The sequence below is a fragment of the Marasmius oreades genome, chromosome 1, assembly GCF_018924745.1.
Source record: "Marasmius oreades isolate 03SP1 chromosome 1, whole genome shotgun sequence".
NCBI classification, from domain to species: Eukaryota; Fungi; Basidiomycota; class Agaricomycetes; order Agaricales; family Marasmiaceae; genus Marasmius; species Marasmius oreades.
In genome coordinates, this window is record NC_057323.1 from 3,857,206 (window position 1) to 3,867,977 (window position 10,772).

Here is a 10,772-nt window from a genome sequence, read left to right on the forward strand (position 1 = left end):
TCGAAAACACGTGGCCTGTCGGTATTTTCGGTCCGGATTAAACTTTCCTCTGCATTTCCCGATTCTGTCGCCCGCCATAAGATACGCTGTTTCAAAATTCGAACATATGGCACTAGACAAATCTAGCAATCTATCTATCTTCCCCATTCACGTTTGGTCGGTATTAAAAGAGCCATCTCTTACAACTACCATGTGTCCTATTCCCCACCAGTAAGCGACGATGTCAAGCTCTCTCAAATCCCTCGTGGACATAATTTCGTCTGCAGTATCGGCTCTCGAATCCCAATTTTCTAAGCAGGGAATCGACTATCCGTCCCTTGACGATCCGTACTACCCAACCGTACTCGACGATGCAGTCGAAGTGGTCACTGCAAGGAGATTGATTTTAGCAGCAGCGGCGCAACTTGTTGCTTCGGTATCCCCGCCCACGGACTACATGAAGGAGTGTTCAACAGCTATGTACACGACAGCGACATTGGGTTTCGTTGTCGATGTCGATATTTCGAACTTCCTCGATAGGACTGGACCCGAGGCGAGCCGCTTTTCCCGTTGACTATTTCCACGGTCGCTGTTCGTAACCTTGCTTTTCTAGGGACTTCATGTCAACAGTCTAGCTGAATATACGGGGCTTGATCCCTCGCATCTTGGTGAGTTTGTGTGACGTGGTTATCTCCGGTTCGTGACTAGTGGCATCCACAGGTCGAATACTCAGGTTCCTTGCGACCCGTCATATTTTCAAGGAATGCAGTCCAAATGTGTTCAAGAACAATCGTCTGTCGTCAGTTCTTCGAGACTCCAAATTGCCGGTCTCAAATTCCGAGACTCAGTGAGATTTCTCCGTCGTCGATTACCATGGTTCACACTGCCTCAATGATTCAACTAGACGCACTGACAAATATTCTTCCCCATCGTTTTCTTCCTTCGTTTCGTTTTGGTATGCATTTTATCGTGATCCATTATTCATTTACCAACTATTTTCTGACAGCGCGGATGAGTCTATGAAAGTCTCTTGTCATCTCTCAGATTTCATCAAAAATCCTAAAGAGCATGTCTCCCCATTCAATCGTGCATTCTCTCCTTGTGCCACGACATGGGAATGGTTTAAGCAACCCGGTAACGGATGGCGTGTCGCCCGTTTTGGCTCCGCGATGGAGAACCTGAGTGATAGTATTCCTGCGGAAACTTTGCTGAATGGCCAGTCCTTCATCCTCACTATCTCGCTTCGCGAAAGGACCTTATTCTGGTTGATTTTATAGCGATTGATTGGAAGTCTCTGGAGTCGGACGAGTTTGTTGTGGACGTCGGTGGAGGAGTCGGCTCCGCTGCACTCATGTTGTACAAGCATTCGCCACATTTGAACTATGTCGTTCAAGACCTTGATGTTCAGATCTCCGCGGGAACGAAGGTCGGTTTCATTCTGCCGAGCTACTTTTTGATGGCCTTCAAAGCTCTTTAGTTCTGGGAAAGGAATGCTTTGCAAGGCCTACAAACCGGGCGGGTGCGACTTCAAAGTAAGGGATGTCTTCTCTTTTCGTCCGATGCTTAAGCTGTGGCTCACCAATTCTCAGCACACGATTTTTTCGCCCCTCAGCCTATTCAGGGTGCAGCGGTTTACCTTTTACGCCACGTCACACACAACTGGCAGGACAACCAAGTGATTGAGATCTTGAAAAACCTTCGCTCGGCAGCGAACCCCTCGTCGAAACTCATTATTCTGGAACCGCTCGCCACATTCACTTGTGAAGTACCAAGCTCATCTACACCAGCTCCTGACCCTCTTCTTGCAAATTACGGAATCGCAGGTGCAGGATGGAACACAGCACTCGATATTCAAGTAGGCTTCTGCGACTCACTCCTACACAAATCAGCTTATGAAGGATTGATGCACAGATGCTGTCGTACTTCAACACTGGAGAACGCATGGAGCACGAATTTAGACAGCTTGGAGAAGCTACTGGTTGGCAATTGGGGGATGTCAAACCAGGAATCCTGGCAGCATTAATCTTTACTCCGGCATAATGCACATTTCCAAGCATGTCCTTGGTTCGAACTCGGCATAATATATACAATCTTTGCGTCCTCTCAATGTCAGCTTCCCGTAGCCGATGAAACGATCACTATATAAGTATTATGGTTGAATTCTCTGTCACGAGTTGCCAACGAACACATCGTGTGTAAAAGACCAGGTTAAGCACACAAAAAATCACTCGAGCCTCCCCCTCAACCAACTCAACAGTCCTCTCGTGCCTTCCCTTTCCCAGATTCGCCTTGGCGGCACTCGGAAGCTGTAGACGGTTCGTAAGAAAACACGAAGAAGCCGAGATCCAAAACGAAAACACACGTATTTCCATCAACCAGAAAGACGTCCAATGGCAAGAGCCCCATTTCGGAAGGAAGCTTTCCGATATTGTTATCCCGTAGGTCCAACTCTTCCAGTTTCCATCCAATTACATCCCTATTGCCTCGGAATAATTCAGCTACGCCCTGAAAACCATCTAAATCATTGATTATGTTTCCCCTCAAACGGAGATGTCTCAATCCCTTCCGGTGAGGTGCCTCCACGATTAAATTCTTCAACGCCTCCGTTGTTAAAGACGCACTACTGATTGTATTGTATGATAGATTCAAAGTCTGAAGGCGCGGGAACAAAGCCGTGAGGAAAGGCATGATAGGTTCGATAGTTTTTCGTGGCGTTGAAGGGGGGTTTTCGGCATCGGGGTTGAATATAGAAACGGAGACAGAATCGGAGAATCCACAATTCTCCAAAACCAACTCCTCGAGATTCGGTAAGAGGGCTGGAACCCTTGACGCAGAAATGGGGATAGTGAAACATTTATCCATTCTCCTGTTGGCTAGATCGAGTACACGAAGTGAGTGAGCAAACGACTGAGATGAAATCTCAAAAATCGGAACGCTCGCTGTTGGAACGGTTAGATCGCTAGAGGACGACCTAGACAGCAAGGAGGTCGACGAAACACCCATCGAGAATGCTCGCACGTGGCCTGCAGATTTTGTTGGAGGTGCAGATGCCGGTAAAGTGAGAGTCTGTGTCGAGTCTGCGAAGTATTGAGCTAAAGAGATATTCCAGGAGGTGGCACCGTGGCTCGATGCTGAGGTAACTGGTTGCTTTGATTGTGTACCGGCAGACGCGGCGGCAGCCGCACGAGCTCTCCTCCTCCCACCTTCGGTCAATAGGCCCTGCTCCGCTTCGATTTCCCATACCTCCTTCGAAACCTCCTCTTGTAAATCCTTGGCGGACGATGGGGGTTTAAGTGATGGACTCGAAGGGCTTGCTGCTGCCTGCGCTCTTGCACCCCGTTTTGTCCCTTCCGTTAATAGGCCTTGCTCAGCTTCAATTTCCCAAGGCTCTTTCTCGATCACTCTGGGCGCTCGTGTAACCTGAGATCCTCGTGAAGAAGACGAAGCTGGGTTCAATGTCCTACCGCCTCTAATTTTCGCCTTACGTTCCATTTCCAATTCCCATGCCTCGCGTATGGATTTCTTCCCAATAACAGCGCGTACCACGCCTTCCGGAGGGTGTTCGGTCGTTAAATCGAAACTCATCTCCCTCTTCAAAACAGAAAAGGCGCGTTGTACGGCTTGTTCCGTGACTTTTGTCTCTCCCAGGTCAAGTAATACCAAGCGAGAGAACGATGATGCAGGTGCCAGACCCGGTTGGAAAGCATCATCACCGATGTCAGCGTGCTCTAGTCGCAACTCCTTAAGGTTGGACAAAGCACCGAGCCTCGCGATTAGCATGGCTGACGTTTCTATACCCAGGGGGTTAGACGATAAGTCAATTTTCTGAATGGCCACAGGAATTGTGAGATCAATGTTTTTTGACAGTAGGCGGTTATGTGATGCATTCAATGTCACCAAGCGTGGCAACGGTGTAGTTGCACGAAGAATGACAGGCGTAAAGAAGCCACCACCGGTGGTTTCTGGCTTTCGACCCGATGCGAATGGGGCATTAAACGGCAAATCGCTAAGTTGATTGTGAGAAATGTTGAGTGTCACTAGCTCCGGAAGTGAGAATAAATTGGTCGGTAGTGAAGAAAGGTTATTATGGGATAGGTCTAAGGTTGTAAGCGCAGTGAGATCCCCGAATGATTCCGGGAGCGAGGTCAGCTTGTTTTTATGCAGCTGAGCCAAATTCCGGTCAGAATGGATCATAGTCAAGAACGTATGGACGTACGTCGATGACTTTCAAAGAACCGAATAGGGACAATTCGTGTTGTATCTCCATAATATCGTTATTCCATGCCTTCAGCGTTTGCAAATCCTGGCCATCTAACCAGCCGGGACCATTATCGTATTTCGAACTTCGCCCGGTTTTCATGCTAGACTCAGATGGTGGCAACGGCGGTTCATTCGGGACTGATTTCAGTAGATCCGGAGTTATACGGAGGTGTGTCTCAAAGAGAGCGGACGGCAAACACGGTAGGTAGCGAGAGGACAAGTTAACAGTACCTTTTCAATATTTCTTGGTCTGAGTTCAGCAAAAGCGACCAAAGAAAACCAAGCCTCACCTGAACTTCGTCCACGCTCGATAACTTCCCTTATTGACCACCGACCAAACTCGTCTTCTTCCACTTGAACGTTCGGCTGGGCATCAGGAAGCGCGTCTTCAAGGCCAGAGAGCTCTCCTAATGCACTTCCACCGGATTTGGTCCGCACCGCCTGCGCTTCTTTGCGCTTTAGGGCAATTGCCTCTCGTATGCTTAGTACAGGTGTAGCTGCGGGAAGTGGTTTTTCATCTTTTGTGACTGGTTTTTGTGGAGGGGGTCGTGCATTGGATGATTTTTTTCTGATTCTGACGGGTGTAGCTGCCCCCAGTCGCGACTGAGCTTTCGTGGGCGTCGAGGATGGTGTTGGCATAAGAGGCATAAGAGTCGGTCAGGTTGATTAGTCATGCTATCTCGTTACAAGGAGGGGGCATATGCATGTCCGATCCGTTGACCCCCAATTTGGGCCATTTTTGGTACATATTTTTGGGTCAATTTGGGCAGGTTTTTGGTACATTTGGATTGGGGTGGGAAATTTGGACCATTTTTATGTACCATTACTGATACAGCCTCACACCTACACCACTGATTATTTTACAAATTTTTTGGGTATACAACATAGATAGAAAAAATTAAAACGGTCCAGTACTTACCGTCAGCCAGGATAACACTAGCGACCCATTATTATTATGTACATACGGATCGGACCTGGCTACCGATGAGGCCACTTACGCATGTACACCAGGGATCGTAGGTGGTGCTCAATTTGGGTGATTTTATGTACATTAGGATCGGAGTACTAGTGTCGGCCAAAATGAGACCCCTTTTTGGTACATCCCGGATAGGACAGTCCAGGGTACTGCATCCCCAGGTAGAGCTCGTAGCGGACCCCGGTATCTCCACTGACTTATCCCGTCCCAAGCCACTGAGGCATCCCCGCTACGGTGTGTCCAAAGGCTTGAGTCTTAGAAGTTAGCAAGCTCACTCAACAACGAAGAGTTTAGTCAGGAGGTAGTAATTCAGGGTTACGTGCCTCTAGCTTCGCTTTATAACTTCTCATTCTATCACCGGCCTTCCTGCAAGAGGTCGAACGTTATCGAGTTTTATGATATCGCTTTTAAAGTCGGTCACCCAATACCTTCAAGTCGAGGTTAGATTTCTTTATAATAACTATACTGTTCGCTCACACTTTGATCGAGTTTTGCAGGTTCTTGCTTCATTACAGGGGTCTTCCCTACAAACATATCCTCGTCGAATACCCGGATATCAAGGCGCTTCGCCAGAAGATTGACGCTTCACTGGGGGAAAACCCTGACGGATCGCCCCTGTACACATTTCCGGTCATTCGCGACCTGTGAGAAGGTCCCCTGCAGTTGCGGCTGATCTCTACAAGCGTCGTCGATTGACTGGGCTGTTCCCGAAGAACCTCTGCGCAGTGGAAGAAAGTGGAAGCTTATCCTGTGGTACAAGTTTATTGGAGGAATAGACGGATATACAGATTCGTGATCAAGTCATCAAAGTATGTGGCGAAGACTCCCCGGAGTGGAGGAAGGAACGATGGGAAGAACGGTGGTATTGTTCTAGCCAGATACACAGTCGCTCCTCTTTGACTGTATCACGTCGAGAACCAACTGACTACTTGAGTGCGCTCCCAGACACCGCCGTTATTCTGCTTCCACCCGCTCAACGCTTTCGACGACCCGACGAGACACGAGAAGATTGTCATGACATGTCCATCCATGAAGATCATTCGGTCAACCTTCATCTCGACATGTCCATCTTATGTACTAGATCATTCGGTCATCAGACGCCTCTATGTATTCGAAACTGAAATTCGGAAACCAATATGCTCAAGCGCTCATGAGTCGTGCTCGTCGGTTCCGCATTTTCTCTCCCCAATAAAACGCAGTCGGCGCAAGTATAATTCACTTTAGGTCAGTCCAAGTCCATTGAGCTGCCTACGCATGCAGCCACCAACATTCATACCGCGATGCGTGGAATAAGCCTCTCGCCCTCCGATCACCATTGCAGACCGCATCATTGAACTCGGTATGACGCGTGAAATCGGGTGCAAGGTTTGGCAAGGTCCAGGATACACCCCCAGGAATTCTCGTCCCACGTCCTCGCGGCCAAGCTGAAGACGATGGGTCGACTTTAGCGCCGTTTTGGATGGGGAGAGGGGGAAGTGTATCTTGGTCATCTTGAACGCTACTGAAATGAAGGAGCTAGCGAGGGCTGAAATGGAGACCGTTTATGTTTATTCACGTGAGCATTGTATTTTGCATACTCAGACGGTTCTCTTTAGATACGGACTATCAATCAACATACATTTACAATTCCGATATTTACTTCATCTACGACGGAAACCCTGCAGGACTCTTGAATCCATTACTTCCGACAGCCCTGACACCGAATTGCGCATTGTCATGTGAAAGCCGAAGAGTTACAGTGCTCACGTTGCCAACTGGAACTACATGCGTCCATTGCGGTGTATCAGTTGCTCTCCAAACAACTTCATAGCCTGCGTCCGCTTGAGGATCCTTGTTCCAAGTCAAGGTCGAATTGTTGATCAGTGTGCCAGTGTTCGAAGTGACTCCGGTGGGGGTCCCTGGAGCTTGGGCCAACGACCATAGGGCAGCTCCATTCACTTTCGCAACTCGAGCGATAAAGTCGAAATCGCAAAAGTCTATAAGATCTCCGAATTGAACGCCATTTTGCACCCGAACATTTTGGTGTTGATGGGCGAAATTTTCGTTTGGTTCGGTGAAGCGCACTGCGGAGAATCCATTGGTTATAAAGGACAAGTGGTCTCCTCCCCTATTAAAACGGTCGGCACGCCACATCGTTTGGACTGAGACAGAAGATCTCCCTTCAAAAAATACGGCTCTCTGGTCGTGACAGTCCACTCACCGGTCATATTCGTGATTGAGTTAGAGGAAACTTCGGCGACGAAACGCCCTAGTTGCCGTATGGGCGAGTCGTTCTCACCTCCGGCACGTATGAGAGTTGTAATCTGAGAAGAGGTGGCTGTGGAAGGGATTCCCTGCACAAACATCCGGATATTAAAAGGATCCTTTGTCACCCCATCGTCTGCTGTCGAAGATCCGACGATGTCGTTATTTAGCATCCCCTCGACATTAACACGCGCGCTTCTCAGCTGCTGGGCCATGAACGCGGACCCAATCAAACCCTGTTCCTCGCCAGCAACGGCCGCGAAGATAATGGTTGCCTTGGGCTGATGAGTGGCCATAACTCTTGCTAGCTCCACAGATACTGCTACACCACTGGCGTCATCATTTGCTCCCGGAGCGTCTCCGTTTGGATCATTATCGTCACTGTTCCGTGAGTCGTAATGGCCCGACACGACATACACGCGTCCGGGATCTTGGGAACCTTTCAGCGTAGCGAAAACGTTGCTGAGGACAGTTCCCTGGGGTACTCCGCTACCAGCTGAGGCTTGGAAAGTCTGTACGGTGACATTCATTCTTCCATTGGAAGACGCTGCAAATGTGCGCATCTGGTCGGCAATCCAGTCTCGAGCAGCTCCGATACCGCGATTGGGATTCGTCTGACTCGATAAGGTGTTCCGAGTACCGAAAGACACCAGCTTTTCGACGGTTGCCCTGAGGCGTGCAGGATCGATTTGGTTGAGCATACCGGTCAGTTCCGCATCGGGCTGCTGAGGTTCCAAGATTTGTCCAGGGCCTGGAGGCCAGTCAAGTAACTGGCTTTGCACTGTAATGACGACACATGAGCGTAGGCAGAGCCACGGAAACAAAAACATTGTTGACCCAGGAGACCCGAACACAAAAATACGACTCCTTTGTTGATTACTGAACGGAGCGAGAGATACATAGCGTCTTCTGAACGAAAACAAAGACGACACCTTCCGCTATCTTTTATATATGTCCATTCAAGGTTCTAGGCACGGAGGTAATGGGAAAACGCCATATGATACAGGAGCCGCTTTGCGGTTTGACAAGGACAGCTGAACATGCCGGAGAGGGGTAGTCTTCCGAAGGAAGGATGACAGTCCCAACTGACCCCCGGAACACACTCCTTCTGATCAGATTCTCGACAATTTCTCCCACAAATATCGTCTGGCTGCTATAGGTGACCATTGCTTACGATAAGCACGGAGCACCAGTATCGATACTGTAGCCACAATTTGTCAAGAATGGCAACTTTGAGAACTTTTATGCCTACGAGCTCCACTTCGAAAAGGCGATCGAGGTCTGCCACGAAAATGTCACCACATCCTAAGCATTCATCAGCACAACGCCAATCGAGAACTGAAAACGTCCACCGATGTATCATATGAGGAATGCAGTTGCAATTGGAAGGGTCGCTGAAGTATGTAGTCTTTGCACATATATTACATGTGTAAGAGTGTGTATGGTACATAGTATATCTAAAAACAAGGGAATATCAGTCCGTCTACACGAATGTATGTGGAGGGAATAAAAAAAATGTGATCGGGCACTCGCCGTAGTCCCCGGTAGTATGTTAGCGATTTTCCCTAGCTCTACTGTTCTTCGTGTCCACTCGTACATATTCGCTATCATCCCATGTTTGTCCCTTTCCTGCTGCGGCGCTTGGCGAGCCTTGGCTGGTCCGACGCTGACCGGGAATCTGACTCTGAGTGCCAGCACCCTCTCGTTTGGCAACACTCATATAAGCTTCCCCAAGAATTTGTAGTGCTGTCACCCGTAATTGCGCCTTGTTGCGCGAAACTGTGGGATCCTCCAATACACGATCACATGTTTCGCGCAAAACGGATTCGATTTCAAGCTTTGCACCCTTTACTGAACAAATTCATGAATGATACGGCGGAGTCAAGAGGTACACACACCTTGAATAACGCCTGTAATCCCTTCTCCGCAGCCTGTTCCTCTAGCTTCTGTTTCTCCTCTGGTGAAAGGTTACCAGCCCGTTCTGCCGCTTGTATCTGGTCAAAGACAGTCTTGAGCTCGATTGCAGAGCGAAGTGTGGAAACACTGGCACAAGCCAGGGTAAGTCGGTGACTGAGAAACAGTGAGTGGAAGGGACCATACGTTTCGCTGAAGACATGATATTTTCCTTGGACATTATGTAGCCATCCACCAACTCCGAGGAACGTTTGATTTGTAGCAAGATGATGCTTCGCTTTGGAAACGTACACAAAACCTATTGCCTGCAGAAGATCTGTCCCGTACGATTCGTGCGATAGGTCCCTACATGCGTCACATCAGACAATGCAGAGAAGGATGGACCATATCAGCGCTCACTCCGCCTCGATTTCGCATATCGTCTTCCAACTCCGTGTGACGTCTTGGTCATCTACCCCGGTAGCAGACTCCGTGAATATGCTGAGTTTACGTTCCAAGTTCTCCACTAATTTGTTGACACGTTGAGCACGTGCAGCAGCTCGCTTCAAAGAAGTCTGAGAAAGGTGTAAAGGCGTTGTATGGTTGACTAACCTCAGCAGCCTTCTTCCTATCCCTCTCCTCCTTCTTTGCCTTTTCTTCCTCACTGAGAATATCCCGACCCTTGGAGTCCTTGAGACGTTTTCCTTCACCATCATTTTCCGCTTCCTCCGCCTCTTGCAAGGCGGCTTTCATGTCTCTAGCCAAGCTGATCTGTCCAATAATGGGGACAAAGCGCTCTCCACCGAAGATTGCAGAGAACACTTCTTCCGGATCGACGTAACCACCTTCCGGCGCAGATTCTTTCGGGCCAAATTCATTGTACTTGTGACGGAGCTTGGGATCAGACAAAGTCTGGTAAGCAATTGCAATGGATTTGAAACGCTCTTCCGCTTGTGGATCGTCAGGATTCTTGTCAGGATGATGCTTTATCGCTAACCGACCTATGAGTAGAATGTCAGGACATCGATGTCAATTGATTGAAGGAGATTACGCATACGATATGCCTTCTTGATTTCGTCCGTTGTGGCATCGACAGATACTCCGAGGATATCATAGTACCCGGTTTCGAGAGGTCTTTCTTGTGTGCCTATTTTCCTTCCTTTCCGAGGAGGTACGGAATTACTGGCGGAAGAGCCGGATGAAGTATTCGCATGAGTAGTCGTCTGAGGCACTTGTGACGCATAGAAGGCATGATTAAATGTTGCAGTACAAGCGAAACATTGAACTTGAATAAGGCCACCATTTGCTGGTTGGGGAGATGGAGCTGGAAATTCAAGAGGAGTGTTACATGAAGAACAAGTGGTTGGAATGTGAGGAATCCGAGGCCGAGAAGGTAGCGGTGGCATACCAAGTAGTAGGC

General features: G+C 48.7%; 4 protein-coding genes across 9 annotated transcripts; 1 reads left to right on the forward strand and 3 right to left on the reverse strand.

Annotated features, from left to right (window-relative positions):
• The first annotated feature begins 57 nt into the window (after positions 1–57).
• Positions 58–2,080, forward strand: E1B28_001373 (uncharacterized protein). 6 transcript variants are annotated; one of them, XM_043147300.1, is made up of 10 exons: positions 58–210; positions 267–532; positions 593–647; positions 700–826; positions 884–934; positions 986–1,194; positions 1,257–1,405; positions 1,457–1,511; positions 1,569–1,834; positions 1,891–2,080. In XM_043147300.1, exons 2-10 carry the CDS (start codon positions 437–439, stop codon positions 2,017–2,019), a joined length of 1,137 nt encoding a protein of 378 aa, XP_043016005.1. In that variant the 5' UTR covers positions 58–210; positions 267–436; the 3' UTR covers positions 2,020–2,080. The 6 variants fall into 6 exon arrangements, with proteins under 6 accessions (XP_043016005.1, XP_043016004.1, XP_043016008.1 ...); XM_043147299.1 differs by having other exon boundaries at positions 58–532; XM_043147303.1 differs by having other exon boundaries at positions 1,257–1,511.
• On the reverse strand, positions 2,057–4,896 carry E1B28_001374 (uncharacterized protein). Its single transcript, XM_043147305.1, has 4 exons — positions 4,530–4,896; positions 4,196–4,470; positions 2,342–4,143; positions 2,057–2,285 (listed from the first exon to the last, which is right to left on the reverse strand). Exons 1-4 carry the CDS (start codon positions 4,885–4,887, stop codon positions 2,204–2,206), a joined length of 2,517 nt encoding a protein of 838 aa, XP_043016010.1. The 5' UTR covers positions 4,888–4,896; the 3' UTR covers positions 2,057–2,203.
• A 1,997-nt stretch (positions 4,897–6,893) lies between these two features.
• On the reverse strand, positions 6,894–8,360 carry E1B28_001375 (uncharacterized protein; the record flags this gene model as incomplete). The annotated part of the gene is made up of 4 exons (XM_043147306.1): positions 6,894–6,908; positions 6,962–7,356; positions 7,416–8,240; positions 8,297–8,360. 4 exons carry the CDS (start codon positions 8,358–8,360, stop codon positions 6,894–6,896), a joined length of 1,299 nt encoding a protein of 432 aa, XP_043016011.1.
• Positions 8,361–9,011: 651 nt separating this feature from the next.
• E1B28_001376 (uncharacterized protein) lies at positions 9,012–10,758 on the reverse strand (the record flags this gene model as incomplete). The annotated part of the gene is made up of 6 exons (XM_043147307.1): positions 9,012–9,305; positions 9,358–9,502; positions 9,560–9,718; positions 9,773–9,915; positions 9,965–10,353; positions 10,410–10,758. 6 exons carry the CDS (start codon positions 10,756–10,758, stop codon positions 9,012–9,014), a joined length of 1,479 nt encoding a protein of 492 aa, XP_043016012.1.
• Between the last annotated feature and the right edge of the window lie 14 nt (positions 10,759–10,772).

What these genes read in the sequence shown, in the direction of transcription:
- E1B28_001373 (XM_043147299.1), top strand. Translation starts at nt 221, where the DNA reads ATGTCAAGCTCTCTCAAATCCCTCGTGGACATAATTTCGTCTGCAGTA. An exon ending in TCGATAGGACTGGACCCGAG is followed by an intron (nt 533 to 592) that starts GCGAGCCGCTTT and finishes TTGCTTTTCTAG; the next exon opens with GGACTTCATGTCAACAGTCT. An exon ending in GCTTGATCCCTCGCATCTTG is followed by an intron (nt 648 to 699) that starts GTGAGTTTGTGT and finishes TGGCATCCACAG; the next exon opens with GTCGAATACTCAGGTTCCTT.
- E1B28_001374 (XM_043147305.1), bottom strand. Translation starts at nt 4,887, where the DNA reads ATGCCTCTTATGCCAACACCATCCTCGACGCCCACGAAAGCTCAGTCG. An exon ending in CGAGCGTGGACGAAGTTCAG is followed by an intron (nt 4,471 to 4,529) that starts GTGAGGCTTGGT and finishes AATATTGAAAAG; the next exon opens with GTACTGTTAACTTGTCCTCT. An exon ending in GTTCTTTGAAAGTCATCGAC is followed by an intron (nt 4,144 to 4,195) that starts GTACGTCCATAC and finishes AATTTGGCTCAG; the next exon opens with CTGCATAAAAACAAGCTGAC.